This window comes from Amblyomma maculatum, chromosome 2, assembly GCF_055883805.1.
Source record: "Amblyomma maculatum isolate TAMU_Amacu chromosome 2, ASM5588380v1, whole genome shotgun sequence".
Classification (NCBI taxonomy): domain Eukaryota; kingdom Metazoa; phylum Arthropoda; class Arachnida; order Ixodida; family Ixodidae; genus Amblyomma; species Amblyomma maculatum.
In genome coordinates, this window is record NC_139345.1 from 50996541 (window position 1) to 51018004 (window position 21464).

At 46.0% G+C, this 21464-nt stretch overlaps 1 protein-coding gene across 1 annotated transcript in view; it reads left to right on the plus strand.

Annotated features, from left to right (window-relative positions):
- The first annotated feature begins 15220 nt into the window (after positions 1–15220).
- The window catches only part of LOC146198606 (lysosomal alpha-glucosidase-like), a 46843-nt gene continuing 40599 nt past the window's right edge, over positions 15221–21464 (plus strand). The window contains exon 1 of the mRNA XM_084594109.1: positions 15221–15498. Within this exon, the coding sequence (XP_084450235.1) occupies positions 15364–15498 (135 nt within the window). The 5' untranslated portion in view covers positions 15221–15363. The remainder of the gene's footprint in view (positions 15499–21464) is intronic.

Below are 21464 nucleotides of genomic sequence, written 5' to 3' on the forward strand. Positions count from 1 at the left end.
TGAGAGCTGCCGCCAGCAGTGCACCTCTCGCCGCTGTGAGAGATATCAGCCCACTTTGTGGCAGTGTCAGCTGCGAGTACCTGTCCTTTTGATTGGTGAGGCAGCGCCATTTCAGAGGTAGCAACTGAAGGCGGCTCTACACAAGCGCCTCCTTTAGGCCAGCCAACGTGCGCGGCGAATCGCAATCGCGCAGCCGCTCCAGTGGGGCACGTGCATCCACTGCGGCGCGCTGCGTGCAAGCCCGTCAGATTCTGTTTCGTTCGGCCTCCTTCCATCCGTCCACTGCAGGCATACTGGACGCATCGTGCAGCTACGGCAGCCAACTCGCTTTTCCGTTCTCCAGGGGTATACTTCTCTTGAAGGAGGCAGTCCTGTCCTTGAGACGAGACGTGTTTTGCAAGGCGATCTAACGAGGTCAATAGTAACACTCCACATCGTTTCAGAGGAAGTAACGTACGGATCGCTCGTCTCAAGGCTAGCTTGGTTTCATTCATTCTTCACATAGATTTTAGAGTGCTTAGCCGCGTGAGATGGCGTCCTTTGCGGAACACGTCGTGCTTCTGTAAGACGGCCTTCGCACGTACCGTACGTGCCACACAGAAACGTGCTTGAGTAGCACGCGGCTTCGGGATTTCTTGGCGAAGGATGAGATGAAGCTTAAAACGAGGTCGTTAGGACCTTAAGTTGTAGCAGCACTCTAGTAGGATAGGCTTAGTTCGAACTACCTCCAGTAATATATAGAGCTTTGACCTTTAAGGGTGCCTCTTGAAGGTGGTATCTGGCAGGTAAGATGGCCGATTAATGATTGATCGGTGGTATCTGTGACGTCATGAGACCCCATATGCCATGACAGAAATGGCAAACATTGCACTGCCATATTTCGTCGTCACTACAACTGGATTTTGAATGACGTGAGTTATTTATAGCACTGCTGACTGCATAAGGAGCCATAGTTTGAAATTTTACTATATCGGCCCGCAAGGGGCCTTCAGGGTCTGCGCTTCCAAATTATCTTAACCGCTTTGCGCAACTTTATTCCTCGCTGAATATTTTTGCGCTTTTGTTTTTAGGCATTTAAGCAAATGTGCTTAAGCTGAGATGTTACACGTGTTGAAAGAAAATAATCCCAGGCTGCCTTGCCGTTATCTTCACAAAATATGACAATGGAATCAAAAAGCCGCCTACTGCAACTACGCTGCACGCGAAGGGGATGTCAAAAATAAACGGAATGCGACTCTGTAAAAAAGAAAATTGGTTTCTTTGAATTCAAATTAGAACGGTTTAGGCTTACATGTGCGCTGCGTGATTGCCATAGTTTGAATTAAGCTGCTTACGTTTATTCAAGAATAAAGGAAATGTGGGCGATCAATTAATTTTTTGATAAAATTTATTTCCATTTACTTGACAGCGACTATGCCTTTCTCTTGTCTGGGCATCTTCGAAGATCGTACCATTTCCAAGACGTCATCCCCGCCTTTCGGGATCCACGAGAGGCACCGCGGCATCATATTTTAGCGAACTCAAGTCCAGGATTTTGGGACATCTTTCATTTATCAGGCAACTTGGGGATATTTTAATATGCTGTTATGCACGTGTTGACGGGAAAGATCTAAGCTTCCGATGCGCGGAAAAATTTCCTTCTGAAGTTTTTCCTGAGATCGCACCGAGTAGTTAAACCTCCCGTAGAAAAAGAAAGGCATGACTTTTTGAAAATAATCGTGGAACACTGTAGAACTTGTTTTATGAACATATATTGATAGACATAGTCTAAGTTCCTAACACGTACGTACCGAACTCTTCTTCTTAACTCCTGCGCTCGCAACAAATAAATCAGATTACCATAGAAAACCAATGAGAAAGTTTAGAAAATTCATAGCAAAATGTAGATGTCTGCCGAAGGAGGATCTGATGATATGTTGATTGTCGTGAAGTTATACAATATGCGAAGAAAAAAACTTTCTAATAAGCTTTTCCAGAAAATGCCCAGCATGTATGTATGTATGTATGTATGTATGTATGTATGTATGTATGTATGTATGTATGTATGTATGTATGTATGTATGTATGTATGTATGTATGTATGTATGTATGTATGTATGTATGTATGTATGTATGTATGTATGTATGTATGTATGTATGTATGTATGTATGTATGTATGTATGTATGTATGTACGTACGTACGTACGTATGTATGTATGTATGTATGTATGTATGTATGTATGTACGTACGTACGTACGTACGTATGTATGTATGTATGTATGTATGTATGTATGTATGTATGTATGTATGTATGTATGTATGTATGTATGTATGTATGTATGTATGTATGTATGTATGTATGTATGTATGTATGTATGTATGCATGTATGTATGTATGTATGTATGTATGTATGTGACCCAACTCCCCCCTGCCGTTCGGAACAGGCTGAGACCAACAAGTTTCAAGAATGAGGGCTCTGTTCTGGTTACATAGCTAGCAGTAATGCCTAAGGCTGCAAACATTTAATGGAAGTGGTCCACAAGAGCGCACAGTATGCCGTTGTAGAATATAGTGCGGTCATCAACTCGTTTGATTTTAAAACGCATTGAGACCGTATGCTGGTTAATTGCGACTGTCGAGAGAGAGAGAGAGAGAGAGAGAGAGAGAGAGAGAGAGAGAGAGAGAGAGAGAGAGAAATAACATTTATTTGCACCCGTGAAAAGGTTGGCGAAGATTCGAGACGCAGGTCGGTCCCAGCCGTGTCCTCCCTTTCAGCCGTCGACCGGGATCTCCTGGATCTCAGCAGCGTCCAGGGCGAGACGGATCACTTCACGTTTTTTTGTTGTCCTGTTTCGAGAAGTAGTGCCTCCCAAGACTCATCTGCTCAGTCAGGTTCTCCAAATCTAGGATACTTCCACATCATGTGTATCATATCCGCTATAACCACACAACTTTTTTTTTTCACCTGGGGCTGGAAATTTCCGAGTGCCACTTGATATAAAGTTGGAGGTCTCCGACTGCAGCCTCCTTAGTCTTGCGGTTTTAGTGCCTTTGCCATTGCGTTCTGAAATTGCCTGCAACTATAGACGTTTTCAAAATTGGCCAAATGGCGCTGCCATATTGGAGACTGGGCTGTGCTCATAACACAAGAAAAAGCTGCGGATTCTCCCCCCATACCTGGTTCTCAGCCCAGTCAAACCGGTTTCTCCAAGGGTCGTGAAAAGGTCTATATTCGCCAAAAATGACAAACCATCTTTTTTTTTTCTTCTAAGTTTAATTCAAATTTCTGGCTTATTCGAACCGTGGGTACTGAGAGCCTGAAACATAACTATTAAAATTCGCACTACCCTTTCAAACGTCAGGCGATCGAGAACCACATTACGGCTCAAAATTAGTAGTGTACAGCCTTTGTCAAAAATATGCTAAGAAGTTTGCTGTAAAGGGGCTCGTTGCGCATCTCCCGCCTTCGCAATCTCGCAGGTGACGAAAAGTCTCGTGCTCACTCTTCTCGAGCTCAGGTTTTCGAGAAGTGCTCCAAGAACTCCCATTAGGGAGCTCAGAACCAAACCCCTTGGTCTGTTTGTTTTTGACAAAGACTGTGCGTATGCTAAACTTAGGGCCCTTTGGTAGCGCTGTCCGTACGTTGTCAGTCTTCGCGCACGTGCCGCAGGAGAATAGTGCACACAGGCGCAGCTCCCGTTACTGCATCGACGGTGGCGGCGACCCATTGTCCCGGCCATCCGAGTCACGCCTGGCTGGATGCCCGAGAGCCGGGCCACAGACAACGGCGCCGCTGGTGGCCATGTTTTCCAGCCGGCCTCCGACTCCTCCGGTGCCGCCCGCCGTGTCGCGGCCGGATTCGGCGTGCACGTGTACGGCAGGCGTCGGCGGTCGAGTCGATCCCTTGGCCCGGGTTCGACGCGATCCGCGCGTGGCCCAGTTCGGGGTGGTCCTGAGCCGGTTCACGCTTTATCGACGTAGGAATGCTAGGAACGTACTCGGCTCGCACGAGGAATGCCCGTTCGGCACTTGCTTTCGCGACGACTGGGCAGGTGTACAAAGCGTCTTTGTCGAAGACCGCGAACAGCGACCGCTCACTGAACACAGAGGCAATATGCACCCATCGGAAGTGCACTGGACGTGCAGTAGCGTTTCTGTAAGCAGACAGATGGTGTACGTCGAGAGCTAGGAGAACTGGGAAGCGGTATAAAGATATGTTTCTTGAGACCTAGGTTACGGCGCTGGGTGTTTCCCAAAGGTCGGAGATTTCTGGTTTCCCGCAAGCCCCCTTTGCACGGAAGCGGCGCTATTACCACCTAATAAAAATTAATTGAGATATGCCTTACTTTAAGTAGGCAGCTCTATGTGTGAACACTTATGCATGTTTTTCCAGCTCTTGCGTATATGTAGAACATCAGGCTTGCGTGAGAAAGAGACCACAGTTCAAAAATCAGTGTCACGCAAATATACGCCTTATGTATTTAAATGATCAGAGTGGCTGTAGAAATGAACAGCTAAAATTTCGATGCCGGTGCCGGAAAGGTTCCCTCTGAACAGAGCAGAATTTAGCGACACGTAGTACTTGGCCAATTATCTATAGACCCCCAGTACCCAGTGGCTGCAGAGCAATTGACCAAATGGCTGTCAGACATGTGACATGTGGAAGATGCTAGGGAAACGAGAGGGTTAACTGAAGTGGTATGGGAGAGGTCTTCTTGCAGTCGATGTGGACTGATGATGCTGTTGTTGACTGCATGCTCGAGAATGTCCTATAGGAACAAGGAATATTACCACGCTCGTCCAACTAACTGGGGTCACGTCATGAGGAAATTGTTCAACAACGTTTGGCATGCGAAGATAGGGCTGCAATGAATCTATAGGATGCGGACCGGGTGTAAATGAGTGGATACCAGGACCTCATCACCGGCTCTTGCTAGACTACCTTCGGGGATCCGGCTTGTATCTCTATTCGCAAGTAACCGTTTTATGCGACAAGGAATGCGCAATATAAGAAGAGAAATATATATATGGGGGCAATATGTATGAACAACCTTTTCCCGCATTATACGGAACACTCCGTTCATAGTACGTAGATGTTTACTGACTGGACGATCAGATTGATTTATTTCGAATGTGTTTCACCACGTTAGAACTAAGAATTATCAACAGTAATGATGCGCCTTAACAATAACTAAAACGCTAAAACCGACAGTCTCGCTGCGGCGGTGCCGCTTTTCGATGGAGGCAAAAACAAGACGCCCGTGTGCCATGCGATGTTTGTGCACGTTAAAGAACCCTAGGTGGTAGAAATATCCGGGGCCCTTCACCAAGGTGACTCTCATGGCCTTAGCCGCTTTGCGAAGTTAAACCCGATAATATAAACTAAAGCCGACAATCTCCTTACCGGAAGTCTCGAAGAAGAGCTTTTCAGAAAACCATCCTGCTATGCCCTCTAACGACTTGGCAGGTGCTATAAACTTGTTAGTCCCCCGAATTCTTTGTTCTATGGTGCTTCCACTCTGTCTGTACTAGTTACTCAAATGCGAGCAGCGCGAAATACAAAAGTAGAGAAACGGCCGTCGTGAGCTCTAGACACTTGCACCGCACTTCTCGCAATGTCCTGTTTAAAAATTAAGAAATATACTCGGCAAATCACTGTTGTGAGCAAACGCGCTTCCTACATCCTTTTGATTGTTGCTCCAAGCAGCGCCGAGCGTATGTACGCTATGAATTTCCGCCACCTCCGCCATCAGTCAAATGTTTCAAGCTTTAACTTATAGAGAATGAGAGCGGACGCGAGTACCTGCAGCCTGGTCATTTTCCGCAAAGAAAATTGCACTCCGGAGGCTCTCTTCGCCGGCCCGATATCTGTTGCATATCATGAAGGCTTTACGATTGCTCAGTCCGGATGACGGGCACAGCTGGACTACGCTTCACTTTCAGTTTTTTAGAACACATATAACGTAACGGACGATAATGTCGTCCTCTTTATGGCACACAGGTCATCCAATATTGGAACCATTACTCGCACTTCCTGATCTGCTGTGGGTCAAAAATGACACCTGTGACAACTTTGAAAGCAAAACTAAGCGTTTCATTTTCATTCTGGTCTTTATTCAGGCCAGCTTCATGTAGAACGTCAAACGTTACGCAACTTGTGTTACTCGATGTAACTGACACTGCGTTGAGTGAGGGCTTTTTGTTCCGGATAATAAGAAAGCATTATGGTCATACGGGAAATCTGTTTTTTTTTTATTTATTTATTTACCGCCACAGCAAGTGCCTATTTATTAGCCATGGCAGTTAAAGCAAAGGAAGTTCTTCTCATGCGGGTATTCCGCCTACATTTTCTGCTACGCCATTCACACTCTACTCCGAGAGTGAAATGTCTTAGCACTGTCTGGGGACAGCGATGTTTATTGCTGCTTTCACAGCAAGAAGCAGTATGAAGCGTGTTTGCAATCCGATGCCAGTTCGCTGTGTGGCACGAGACACTCGGTTGCTGTGCAGAGCTAAACAAATGTTTGTTTTTATTTGGTAAGGACCTTCCTTTCTTTTCTTTTTCTAAGAGCTAGCGAGGAATAATTTTATTTATCAAATACATTAACAATTTTATTATAGGTTCGTATCCTGCGCTAATCATGTTTCTACCCCCCTTCCCACAGCATGCTATTGACGTGATGGATTAGATGGTACAGTAAAATTTGCCAATGTTAACTTTTTCGTTGATTCTGTGAACTGATAATTCAGACGGTACAGGAGACAAGTTTTGAAGGATGCAGGGCGATGGATATTAGTGCGAATATGTAAATTGTTCTTGGGAAAGAAAGGCTCAGTATCTGTTACACTCCTCCGGAAACACCTGAACCGGGCTGTTAGGGATGGATGGATGGATGGTAAAACTTTTAATTTCTTTAATTTTAGGGGCGACGGATTGGTGAGAATGTTGGCCGCGCCAGATGACCGCCAGTTGCGTCATTGGCGGCGATCTCTTCGGCCCACTGAGTGACCCGGGCCTGGAGACGTCCGGGTTAGAGCAGTGCAGTACGGCCTCCCACTCCTCTAGAGACGGAGATGGCGGTAAATCAGAGTGTGGCGGATAAGCCGCGCGCCTGCAGTAATGTGGTCTGATGGGGCGTCGACGCCCTCTTTGCATTTGGGGTCAACCCGCTTTTTTGTTATGTGCGAAATACTTTTTGGCAAGGGAAGAAATGGGTGTGTATAGCCGGTGCCAGAGTATCTCCTGGGCCTTGGTTAATGATTTCCATGGAAAGGTAAGAAAGGTTGGGAGATGGGAGTGAAAGCGGAAGGAGAGAAATAGGTGCCGTAGTGGAAGGTTACGGAGTAATTTCGACTACCTGGTGATATTTAACGTGCACTGACATCGCACACCACATGGACGCATTTGTGCTTTCTTTTTTGATGGAAAGACGAGACGGAGTATTTTGACATCGAATGTATTTACTGGAATCAGCTGCAATGGGAGCAGGAAGGACATCAGGGCAACTGCTGTTCTAGCGTGCATGTCAGGACGATAGATGTTTGAGTTGGCCACTTGTTGACAACTCTTCTATCCTCCTTTGCTAAGTAATCATCCTGCACAAACACCTTTGTATGCCGCACATCAGACTTCTTCGCCACCTTTAAGAATGATTTACTTTCTATATGTATTTCTCTAAAATCAATGACACCACATTTTCACAGCTTCCACAATTGTTTTATTTAGCTTTTATGCATCCTTCTTCTATCAAATTTTCTCCCCAAATTTCAGGCATGCTACCCTGAGGAGTACCCCTTCAATCCCTTTTCTGAACCAATTAAAGTTTATTCTCTATCTCTATTTCCCTGTCCATTTTCTGAATAAATTGGGCCTACTTCTATGCCTACACAGCTCGTGCATGCAAGATTACTGCTAGCTAAAAGAGCTGGAGGTTACGATACATAACGTAACTTTAAGAAGACAGCGCAGATGATACGCTTTTTATACATGACACAAGAAGGCAGGAGGGCACGGTCTTCATACGGGCACATATAAAATGAAGGCTATCGCTGTTTCGGAAACATCGGTTGCCTGTGCTGATACCTTTCTCTTGTTGGATTTCGCGCGATCACATCACTTTGTTATCTTTACGAGCCTTTTACGGGATTGCATGGCTATAGTTGCTAGACTTGTGTTTGGCGCTCTTTGGCCTGAGATGCACTTGCGCCATTAAAATCCAACATCATCATCATCATAGTTGCGAGACTGGGATAGATATGAAATGTAATGTTTGTCATGCATTTCACCGCACAGCTCTTGTAACGTTTCATGTAATGTTAATCGGCCACGAATAAGAAAAAAAAAACAATAACGATGGACCTAGAATTCAATAATCAACATTAAAATTGACAATGCCTCATGCTTTTTGCTGCATTGTCTGTGTTGACGACCCGAACAGTAAGAGCAGTAGTTAACATTATGATTTGCCACAATGGGCATAATCCGGGGCCGAATTTGTAGACTACAGCTATAGAGCTAGGGCGGCAGTTTCAAATGCATCGTATACATTTTGACCTTTATTTGATGGAAAAATGGGGACGGGTTATGGGATAGGGAGTGGTATTGGGCCTATGGTACCCGATAGTTAATTCGCACCACGCTTCTCTGCAGGCGGTTACTGTCGCACTCATATGCGAGTCTACATATTCAGACAAGAGGCAGCGAGCTGTGAAAGCAGCAGCTACGGATACAGCACGTCTCCCGCGGTGTCGGCAGTCGTCGGTCGGTTGCGCTACGATAGGCACGTGGCACAGCCTGTGTATACGCAGGGAGTTAGCCCGGCCGCGCCGGCCAATGCATATATGAACGCGAGGGGTTTGATCGCCACCGAGGTCGTCGGTGGCAGCGCTTTGATTTCCGGCCCTCCCGCTGACGCGCTGCGTACAAAGGCCGGATTTTCGCCACCGCTATAGGCTGACAGGCGCTTCGCACTGCCGTAGACTCAACAGGACGTGACCTGCCGCAAAGGGCTCCTCTTGCTGCTTGTCGCGTTTATGCAGCACCCCGCGAGGGAAGAGAAACTCCTGCATTTGCCTGTCGCGCAATTAAACGAGATTCACTTGAGATGTGCACAGGATGTATATTTTTCGACGCGGCACAAAAGAGCGGATGGGGCAATTTAGTAATTTTGTATGCTTTTTTGCTTTTGTATTCCGTGTACGTGTTCCAAGGATTAAACACATGTGCCAGATAAGTAAAGAGGAAGGGAGAGCACCGATTCAAGAGCCTTCCAAGACTTCGTAGGTATGTTAGAGGGTCCCCTGCAAGACCTCTGCTTATCTGTGCTGGTTCCACTATGTTTTGGGTGTTTCAGTAAATCAGTTATATAGTAGTTGCAAAGTTTAGTTGGCTCTGTAATTCATGTCTTTAAGAGCCGCGTGGTGTGAGAGAGAAGCTGTAAATTATTCGCCTGATTTGCAAAAATCGTTGCATAGAACCCCAGAAATATAAGAATAAAACAGTGCCTTCAGTTTCCCGAAGCCGCATTGTAAGGCAGTCGGCTGCGTGGATATGGCGAAACTCTGCTTTTTATCCGATATAAATTGCACGAATGCCATAGACAGAACCGAACATATTAAAAATAGTAATACTTTAAATGGTGGTGTTTGGAAAGGGTTAGAGAAGGACAATACACTGATAGGGAGACTTGAAACAACTGAGCGAGGAGATGTAGCAATCGTTCACGCTGATGTAACAGCGTGACAGGATCGTGAAAATGCAGCAGAAATTCAGCAAAAATAGAAAGAATAAAATGCAACTAGCTCTATTTACTTCTTTGCTTTTCTATACCACTTTCCCCCTAATACCGGATAATTTTCAACCAGTTCTCTTGACAATCGCGTTTGAAGTCACCTTACATCTCAAAAGTCGCGTTCATGGCACACGTATAACTCCGCTATGATATCAGCTTTCGTATCGGTGTATTTGCGAACGGGAAGAATGCGGCGAAGTGAGTGCGCACGCGAACAAGTGTCGTAGACGAGACACTTGCTCATAATTGATTCATCAGGTGCTGTAAGTGCATTCTGGCTTAAAGACCGTTCATAATTTGAAAGTACTGTCAAGCTTTGAACTTTGTCATCGCCGCGCGATCTCATTGCCACCTCCACGCCCTTAGCACGCCCTTATTTCCCCCATGGAACGGTTTTTCGCCCACTTTTCCAAACGACGATTGGTTCTCCCATGCGGTTGCTCTTAGAAACTCAAGAAGCATGCGCCTTTTTTAGTATACATATTTTTTTCTTTTCGTTGGCACCAAATTTCACACTTATAGGGTGCCTCAATGCCCGTGCCTCCATCTCTCCAATTGGTCTAAATAATTCAGGCTTTTTCCTTCAGAGGGAGCCTGAGGGCAGTCTCAGAGGATGTGATTGAGTTCACATACACTGGATAGAGGATTGGTCAGGGAATAGTAGAAGCTGCACTACACCTGATTTGGAAACTAGTTGGTTTTCAGGTGATGCCAAGGATGACCTGTCTCTAGTCTGAGGATGTATCGACTGAGGGTATGTAACTGGCCAAAGTCTATAGTTGTAGTGTGATCTCTCCATAACATACTAAGCGGTTCCTCCCCATGAAGCCCTCGGCCCAATAGCTCGGGAGGTAAGTTCTGGAGCTAATTCGTGGGCCGCATCGTTCCTTGCGAAGGAGTCGTGCGCAACGCCCGTATTTATTGAATATGTCTGCTGTCCTCGTTGCTCTGCAAGATTCCTTTCGCCTCGGGAGAACTTTCCCCTCTAGCTAAGCTCATCACTACAACCCAACAGTCACTGACGACAATTTGAGCAGATGTACTTGCAATTGCACGTCGGATGGCAGATTCTTCTCCAAACTTGTTACGGTTCAGTTCCAGCTCTGCAGCTACAACTTCGACCCTTCGGCCGCTCCCATGGTCTGCGACGTAAACACAGACCACGCCTCTTGATGTTTTGAAGCGTCTTTTAAAAGCCTCAGTCAGTTTCTCTCTGCGTTCCTTATGATGGATGGACGCATGTTTTTAGGCTTGGGTTTAGTTTCGATTTAACGTCCCAAATCGATTCAGGCTATGAGAGACGCCGTCGTGGAGGGCTCCGCAAATTTCGACCACTTGTGGTTTTTTAACGTGCACAGACGTCACACATCACACAGGCACCTATAGCCCTTCGCCTCCATAGAAAAGCGGCCGCCGTGGCTGGGATTCGATCCCGCATCCTTGGGCACAGAAGTCGAGCGCCCTAACCACCGTTGCGGATCACATGTATTTGTATACTGGTGGGATTATGAACCGATTCTACACGCTTCGCGGCAGGCCGATTTTGATGCTTTGCTGCCCTTCATAGTTAATGCCGGTTAATTTTTCTGGCTGTACGAACTTTACGCGAGTCTTTGATACTGCGAGATTCCGACTGCTTCAATAATCTCCCCAAGAGTGCTCTGGAGCCCTGAATTTAAAAGCTAATATTGTTAGCAGCGCGGAGAGAAAGCTCTAGCGCATGCTGTATGCTTTTACGTGTGTGACTGTTTTTTCTTTCTCCAAGACAGCGGAAGGGAGCAACAAAACCTATTTTACTTCTAATAAAGGCCCGGACGTGGCTAACTAGATCAGCTTTTCGTATACCGGGCCGCCTCTTGCAGGTATTATGGATTTCTTTCTTTTTCTGTTTCATATTACTTCTTTTTGTATTGCTACTGGGGAATTTTTGCGTTATATAGAAAAATCTATCATGTTCACTGGATAAACTTCATGCTACACTTCCTCACCTGGTAATTAATATCTTTTATTCAGTTGTAAAGCTTTTATTTGTTCACCAGGTGTTCCTGGAAAGCCTGCTACTAGATTTAAAACAATAGGTTTTTAGAGCTAAAAAGATCACTTTTTCAACTACGAAATGCTAGTGCTGGTGGACGTGAGAAAGAGAAAGGTGAGTCACTTTAACTAATAAGACGGTTAACTGAATACAAACAAGGTAGAACGAGAGAAAGAAGATGGCTGCAGAGTATGCAAGAGCACTGAACAAGAGTTGAGGGGAGCCTCAGTTCTCTAGCCGAGCCACAGCTTCGACAAGGAGACTTGTCTCCGTCGGGTCCCAGACGAAGACAAGCTTTAGATCCAATTCCATTTTAGGTTCCATAAATTGTAGCTAAATTATTTTTTCGTTACTACTTTTTTATTGGCTGAGCGGGAAGATAAGAAAAGAAGGCTGCCACTTCTGTGCTTGTTATTGAAACTTGCTATTCAAATTTGCTTGTTCTTGCTAGTGAAGTACCGTAGCGCTCTGATTGCACACGTTGAATGTACGAATAAGTTATTTGCTTACTTCACATATGACAATTATTTTTAAGCATTATTTTCTCAAATAGCGCTTGAATTAACACTGTCAAAAGCTTTAGGGACGAAACTCGGCCTGACTTAGAGTTTAGAGTAAAGAACCAAATCTACTGTTTATAAACTCAGACTGACAAAATTAGTCATCAATTAGTAGTTATTTAATTATTTCATCAATTTGTGAATAATTAGTAATTGGTCGTTGATTGACATATGGCCATATAAGGCGCGCATTCGCGCACACTGAGGTGGTGCTCTGTGACTAGTCGAGACCTCTATGACGTCATCCCGCCTCGGCCAATCAGAGCCGCCGCCATTATGAGCCATTATAGGCTTTCACCTTAAAACAAAGCATTACATACAAGGTGTTTCAAGCCAGCCGGCCACTAATTAAAAAAAAAAAAGAAACTTTTTATATATGAAGACGACTTCTGTTCAACTATTGCACCAATGTTGACGGACATCAGAAATCCGAGAAATCATGTTAACCACTGAGCTTGTAAACAACTTTATTATTATTAACTGTTTAGCTATTACAGTTAGCTGTCTAGCTGCAATTCGGGATTTGTATCCGGCCATTATTAATAGCCAAATCAGTTTTTAGAATTGAGAAAACGCGATAACCCTCGGCGCTGTAGATAAATAATTTTCTTCTATCTCGCGCCAAAAGACGCTTGCTTTCAATAAGTTTTCGCCCTATATAGGCTCTACTCCCAGCGCCGTCAATCTATAGCGCAACTGCTTAGACACCTTCTCTGCCCCGCTTGCGTTGCGGTGCTCGGCGCTGCTTGCTGCTCCAGCTCACGCGGGCCAGATAATTTCATTGGGCACAGATGCCATTGACTGACGTCGCTGGTACGTTGCTTTGAGCGCGGGTTTTTCGAAAGCGCGTGTCTCTTGGCATGACGTAGCGGAAACTTCTTCAGCCACAGTGCCGGGGGTAATTATGTTTTCAAAGTTCTAAAAGCTGATATGGCTAATAACATTGGCTGGCTACATATTTCTGATTGCAAATAGATACCTGACTTTAATAGCTATAGTTATCAGATATTAGCGAATCATTTTATTGGTTGATATCGGTTTTCTGAAGTCCACCAACAATGGTAAAACTTTGCCGCCGTCTTCGCATTTCAGAAAGCCTCTTTTTAAAATTTAGTGGCCGGCTTTCCTTGAGACACCCGGTAAACGCACCCAGTACACATCCTGCGTAGACAAATGTTCGCGCAACATAATTTTTAGTGTTTCCATAAGAGATATTTATACAGCTAAATGTTCGTTCTCGTTTAGAATGTTGGCAATATAGTGGAAAGAATTGACAAATAATGTTGGAAATAATTTTAATTAACTCATCTCAGGAAAAAACATTTTTTACGAGATATGTATCTTCAAAGCTCTTGATCTTTTGTTCCCTTTGGATATACAGTATATAATTAAACCTATAGTTTCCGAAAATGCAGCTGATCATGAAAGAAAAGCCCATGTTTTTCGTGGAGATACTTCGTTGAAACTTGAATTTTACGTAGCCTTAATGACTTTCATTTACATGGGGGTTGATTTCGGAAAGTAATAACATGATATTTTTCCTTTGCCGAGAGGCATGCAACTTAAATTTTATTGAATAATCGCGTAACATATACTTCCTTTTTATCTATTGGGAATTATAATTTTCCTCTACCGAAATGCGTCAACTGCTTTCGAACACTTAAAATTGAATGTGACTCCCATGTTCATCTTAGCTCAGAAACTTTTAAAATTGCAAAATTACATAATTATTGTTTCCTCGTCGGTGTGAGTGTTTCTTGCTTTGAAGCTGACATATTTGTCTTCGTTATGTTCGGCTGCTGGTCACAGCAGATAAGCCAGTTGTATAACTGACTCTACCACTCATTTGCCGCGGCTTTCAGTTTTTCCAGTTTTGATCTAGAGAAAAATGCATCGCTAGACTGTTGATACGGGCGACACATGCTCGATCCCGGCAGCGGAGGCTTTGTTTCGACGGGGAGGAACGCAATGCGCCCGACTACGGTTGATGACAATGAACGTTAAAGAAGCACTGGTAATCCAAATTATCCGGAGTCTTTCACTACGGCGTCCTTCATAGCTTGCTTCGCCTTGGGACGTTAATCATCATCATCCGGGCAAACCCAGTGCAGGGCGAGAGCCTCTCCCATACTCCTCCAATTAACCCGGTCTTGTGCCAGCTGCATCCACTTGACCTTTACGCACTTCTTAACCTCATCCGTCTATCTTGCAACTTTCTGCCGCCTCCTGCTACGCTTTCCTCCCCTTGGAATCCAATTTATTATCCAGCAGCATACAACAATAATTCGTCGTCAGCACACAAAAAATACCTTGGATGGGAAAAGAAAATTGTGTTTATCGTTATACTACACAAATTCGTTAAACATTTGTAGTGTGGGATTTTGTTTGTAAGAATCACCACATCTTTTCGCATTGTAGAGCTTAATTAAGAGGACGACCTTCTCTTCGCATGATACACAGATATGGCGTCTCCTCGTCCGTGACTTCTAACTAATGACTGGTACTACCTACTGATCTGTGAAGAGTGAAAGTAAATTTTAGTCCTTAAAAAAATTATTTTCATCTGGGAAGTTTTTACGCTCAAGCACCTAGAATAGAGGGGAAAACGGCAGAGGATAAGCGATATTCATTCATTCATTCATTTGCAGATCAACCTCCTGTCTAGTTTCTTCCATGGATTCGCGCCCCGGCTCCGCTGCATAGGAAAAGGCGCGGGCATAGCGGTATCTCTCTCTCTCTCTCCTTCTCTCAGAGGTGATGCAACTGTAACTGCTGCCGCTACCCTCCCCTGCTGGGACGCTTCTGCCGCCGCCGCACGCTCGCGCGGCGCGCTTCCTACCACCGCCGCGTTCGCGCTCGTGCGCGCGACGCGAAGGTTGTGTGCGTGTTGCTGGCCCGGCGCTACGCTGGCTCGTGGGCTGTTGCTCTCTTCGCTCCAGCGTGCGTCGTCGTCGTCTTCTCGCGGCGGCGCTGGCGCCGTTTCTGCGGGTCGCCCATGCGGGCTGTGACGCCTCTGTGTGCGTGCGAGTGCAGTCCCTGCTCGTGCTCCTCGTCTAAGTCGACCGAGTACCGCGCCTGGCGCCCCCGCTCACGACACCCCTCCAGGGGGCGAGATGACCGCTACAGCGAGGTAAGTGGCCATTCCTGTCGAATCGTCCTGAACTCAACACGGCTCGGCCGGATCAGCGAGATGCTTCTTCACCGTGGCTATTCGTCCAGCGAAACTACTGCGAAGTTGAGTGAAAAAAAAAAAAAAAAAAAAAGAAAGTATGGAAAGCCCCTGAGCGTAACTCTAGAGGAAGGAGTCAGTATTGGGTGTCGGGATGCCGTGCAGTGAGCTTCGTAGTAGCGCGTAACGGGCGCTATTTGTTATTTATATTTCATTCGTTGTATTCATATACATACAGCTGCCCTCAATTGTTTTGTAAATATGTACAAATGTGTATACAAATTAAATAGCACTGCTCTGGTGCCAGAGTCTCTTCCATTTTCAAATGTCAACGTGTTGCTAAAGGTGCTATTCATAATAATAATAAAAAAGACATGAAATAGATACTGTGCGAGGGTAACAGGATTATCTGTCTCTCTGCTACATTTAACCGGAGGTCCGACTTTTAAAGTCTGATATATGCTGCGTGGTATAAGAGGGACCTGGAGGGGCGGTGGTAATGTGCCGAAGCTGCTGAGGCTATGAAGGGCGCCGTAGTGGAAGGGTCCAGATTAGTTTCGACTACCTGGGGATATTTACCATGCACTGACACCAGTCTGTTTTGCACCTCGCCTCTACTCGCGCCTCGTCTCGCAGCCACCGCGGTCGGGTTCGATCCCTGGGAACTCCGGCTCCTCAGATGAGCCGTTGTTTTGTAGTGCGCAGAAAAGTTCGGAAAATGGAGTTTATTACCACTCGGAGCAATGAGCTGTAGTGCTTCCCGTCATCAGTGGATTTCTTTCTAGCTTTACTTCGTCGTGGTGCCTTCTGGCGAGAGTTTTGCGTCCACTGAAGTTTGTGCGCGAGAATATATTACAGCTCTGAATTGTCAACAGAACCAGCAAACGCGCAAGATTAAAGCGAGCCTGAGCAAAAGGTTATAAGTAGATTGGCCGGACGTTCAGTTGTAATCGGCGGCAAACAAGGCACCTTTTTATCCAGGTTCACAGAATTGTTGGAGCTCTGATAACGCCTGACAGCAGTGTAAGCACAGTTGTGTATCAAAAGAAGAAAAGCAAATGGCCGTAGAGTTTATCTGTTGTCTCAGAGTATTTTGGTTGATGTGCTTGCATTCTGTTGTGCCGGTGGGGTTATCACACAGTAGCCCACCGTCAACAGGGTTGTGCCAAGGAGTTGGTAACGCAGCGCTCGTCACCCGTTTCGTGAACGAGGGCTGTCAGCTCCCTGGGCGGTAGCGATGAATCCGAGTCGGCGTTGGTGAGATGAAGAAAAGGCTTTATACACTATTTACATGCATTTACACAACAAGATCGGCTCTGGGGCCGAAAGCTAACATAGCCATACGCGACTCTTCTCGCGCAGCGACGGCCGGGGAGATTCCGCCGCGTCCGCACTGTCAGGAGGCGAACTGCTCCCGATGGACGCTAGTGACGAACTCACACTCGGAGTCTCGAACGGAAGCACTTGAGACTCCGTTGCCGAGAACCGTTGACGCTCAAAATGGTCCAATCCGACGGCAGCACTTTCGCAGGGCCAATGGGAGAGCTTGCTGCGCTCTCGCTTCAAATATGCCGCGGGGCGAGAAGGGGTTCACCGTCAGGGCCACGGCGCGCCGTGCTGTCTGGACGTTCAGCGCATGCTGAAACACGTCGCTTCTGTCCCTTTGGTACGGCTCGCCTCCAGTGCATTGGTGCTTTGCAGAGAAGTATCCAAAGTTTGTGAAGGAGCCGTTCGCCGAAGAAGTTTGGCGTCCGGCTGAATTTCTAGGCGGCTTTGGCCAGGCACAACAATTCATATCATCTGACACAACGAGAGCAATTCTATGATTCTCGCGTGGCGTGGAAGTGCAATTGTAAGTGATAAAATTAATTTAACCGCGCGAGTGAAAGGAGATAATTTTTCGAGACGTTTTTTGTGTTTAGATAGATGCAGATTAGATTAGCATAAAGCCCGCTCCTTTAAAACTGCACTGCAGTTCTTTCGCGGCTTTTTACGTACGAATAAAACAAGCATCACAAGTAAAATAATGACAAAAAAGGGAATATAGATGTAGATTAATGGGTCCACACGTGCATTATCTCGTATGACAGAAGCCTAAACACAACACGTCAGCAAAAAACGCAGAGAGAGCAGGGCACCCTCGTGACATAATTCTTTATCGTGGAGAATGCTTGCACCGCGTTGCTGTCCTTTTCCGCAATTTGATCAGTCAGAGGTTAAAGGTCGGCCTGCCAGCAAAACGGACTAAAATGACGAGTTTGCTTCATCTTATGCATGTTAATAGTCGGGGTTTTGAACCATTCGTTTTAAATGAACTTGCCAGTATATGTGGTATCGTTCCTGCTCGCCCCACTGACGCCTTCAAGCTTGCTTTCCCGCATAAGAGTAGTGCCCGCACGGCGGTGTCCCTTAACATTCTTGCGAATACGGAAAACTGAATTCCTCGTAGCAACGAGCACTTACTGTAGTGTTTATATGGGGGCCTCAGCCAAAGAGTGTAAGTTTTTGAAGCAAAAGCCACCTTTTTTTTTTTTTTTTTTTTTTTCAAAAGGCAACGATTTGCCGAAACCAATCAAAGCAACCGCATTGCTTCCGGTGACCAGTGAGAGTGCGCTTTTGACGGTGTAAAATTGATGGCTTGAAACCACAACTAAATTCGCCTAATTATGATACGTTATGAATGCTTTGTTCCCGAACAAAAGAACGAGTGGAAAGAATGTGTCGTTGTGCAAAGCCGCGCGTAATTCAGTCAGAAGTTCAAACATGGTATCGTTCCCACGGTTCCCAAGAGTGGGGAGGAAGACTTGCCTAACTCTGAAAAGCCTGCACGTAGCATTTTCTTGCCCGCGAATTAGCTTCGCGTATGAAACGCAAGCAGTTGTCCCTCTAAACTGCACAACCACGGGCGTTTATCGCGCCCGCATCTAGCTCCCTTGACACCGAAAGATTTGCAGGCAGAAAACAGCTCATGAGGTCCAGGCTGCAATTAGTCGAGGTGCAGTTGGTACATAATGACTTAAAAACATTGTGAACACTGCTACTCCGTCTGAGCTTCGCGTGTTCTTGTCTCGCCCATGTCCGCTGTTCGTTTTTTGATGCTCTAAAGCTCATCAAGGACGAAAAAAATTATGGCGGACACTTAAGCTCCGTCTATAAGGGTATGACGCGATAGTTTTCAGCTACCATGTTATCCAGGTCGTAGGCGATCACCCGAGATATAAGGAGCCGCTTTAACCAAGCCGTATGAAAGTGCCTGCGTAGTCTAGTATAGTGGTCCTGACTCAGAATACAAGAGCACTGTAAGGTTGATTCTTATAACACCTTCCCACCTCAAATGAGCAGCTTGGAGTTGGCAGCGCCTCCCGTCTTTCTGATATTATGTGATCGCATTACGTCACGCAAGCCATGGACGAAGCAGCGTTCGGCCATGTAAGCTGCCACCTGCCAGCGCCATGCCAGTAATTTTTCGCCCACAATGCCGACACCGACGTCGGATTTTTTACGTAATGTGCTGTTTACTTCTATGACGTTAAAATTGCTCATCTACGTGATTCAGCGCGAGGCTGTATCATACAACATTTCTAAGCGGCATGCAACGTGCTTTTGTGACGACGACGACAGTCTGGGTACACAAGCCTGCACGCACACAGGCCTGCGCCTGCAAACGTACTGTATATGCTCGCACAGGCGGCCGCCCGCATGCCGCGCGCCCGTTTCACGCAGCTGTCAAGCCAGCCATGCACAGGCGCCCATTTCCTCCCTTCCCCTCCTCCTCCCCGTCCTCGTTCAGCTTTGACGGAGTGGAGCTGCGCTGCACATGCTTCATTGTGGCTGTTCTCTCGTGACCGCGGTTTTGTGCCTGTCTCGGTTGAGTTCTTTAGTTTTCCGCCACGACTGTATGTGTCACACCGTGCGTCATCCCGTTGATCTGGCTAGGGTAACTGCATGACAACACCTCGAACGAGGAGATACAGCTAATCAGCATTGCCTGCAATTCGGGATTAATTGCTCTCACGCTGATATCGGTCGCCGATAAACTGCGAGCTTCATTAACTGAACGGAACCTGTCACAGACCAAGCACCACCGTTGTCTGGCAGGACTGCGGCAGGGTGCAAGCCGACCATACAGTTTTATTTATTTATTTACCCTTAATGCCTATTGTTGTTACTGAGGGGGCGATTACATGGAATCAATAAAATATGAAGGTTCGAATAGAACCAACAAAAAAGCACTCGCGTAAGACGAGCAAAAATGTACATCTTTCAAAAATGAAAAAAAAAAAAAAATCGAGCTACAATATCAAGCGAAAGTGACCTGGCTATACAGACAGGAAATTTCTTATCGAAATTTTCAATGCCGTGGTTCATGGAGCGCATGAAAGCCAATTATTTCTGTTCTCGCTCGATTTATGTTCTTTCGTGGCTGCCTTGCTCTATTATGGTTTTAACAACGCTTGGTGACTCGTTACCGCATGGTGTCGTGTCGGTGAGTGAGCTAGATTCTCCGAAGTTGTAATGCACAGGTACATTCACCTGTTGCAACATAGTATAGAAAGAAGAATACTTAACAACTAGGGAGATTAAGGACTTGGATAACAATAATCTGTTTTACAAAATGAAATCGGTAATGATCGACTCCTGGGCGTGTATGCGCCAGCTTTGTCATTCAACATCGCCGACTCGACTGACAGGACGCTGATGATTGACTGACCTACAAAATTAGGAAACCGCTTGCTTCCGGCGATTGTGTTCTTAATTATTTTCAAACTCACTCACATCACTGCTCTTTTTAGGACGTTGCTTACATGAAACGCGAGCTCTGACAGCTGTCAGTGCAAGCGTGCATCGAGTGACTGAGAGTGTACACGGGTTCTGCTAACGAAGCCAAGGATGACCTGGGTCTCCTACCGCTGTGACCAATTATCGGGTCGCGTGTCTTTCGTTGGGCAATGGTTGAGCAACGGCAGTCGCTCACGCGTTATGCAACCGGCGGGTGCCGCAAAGGCGGGATTCTGCAAATTGCGTCTGCTGATGTTTCTGATGTTCGGATGACAACGCGCATTACAGCTATACCTATATAAATTGTAAGAAGGGGGGGTTTATTCAGTAGATCAACTGACTGTGTTCGCTGCCGCTGTGTTCGCCGCTGATCTGCTCAGTCCTGCCGATCAAGTCCTGTTGATCTACTGAATAAACCCCCCCTTCTTACATTTGGTGGAGCTGCCGGTCAAGATCTATCCTCTCGCCCTGGAACTCCGCAGCCGTACATTACCACCTCCTGCGATGCCTGAGGACGTCAACCACCAAGCTGTACAAGTTGGCTCGGCCATCATCTGTGCCGGCTCCCTCCGCCAGCGAGACCCCGCCATCTTCAGCGGCACTGACGATCACGATGCCACTGACTGGCATGTTCCTTGTGCACTTCTTCCTCTTCACAAGATATATAACTACCCTCCGGTTATTCATTCTCAAACCAGGATGCACCCTTATTCAGGTTATGGCAAGCTTCTATGGTATATAGGCACAAAAAGTGATCCTGTGCAATTATTCGCAAAAAATAGGCAAGGATTGGCAGCTGTGATCAAATCACTGGTTTATAATGATGTGTCAGATAGTCGCAAAATGCTTCTGAGAAAAAAGAAAATAGAGGAGGATGCTGGGAAGGAGAAAGACTGTTTGGCAAATGACTCAGCATTTAATCCACTTGTAAGGCGTCCGTAGTTACAAGTCGATTAAAGGGAGAGGGGGGAGGGCATGTATTGATGGCTGTTCAGGTTTCTTGAGGCAAAAAAAGAACCGCTGACTTAGAGCAGATGAAGCAAATAGTATTAGTATGACGAAGAACCAGAATAGTACGTAAGAAAGGTTCACCCGAAATAAATAAAGGAGCCACATTACCTGCCAGGCAAGGTGGTGCTCGAAACCGC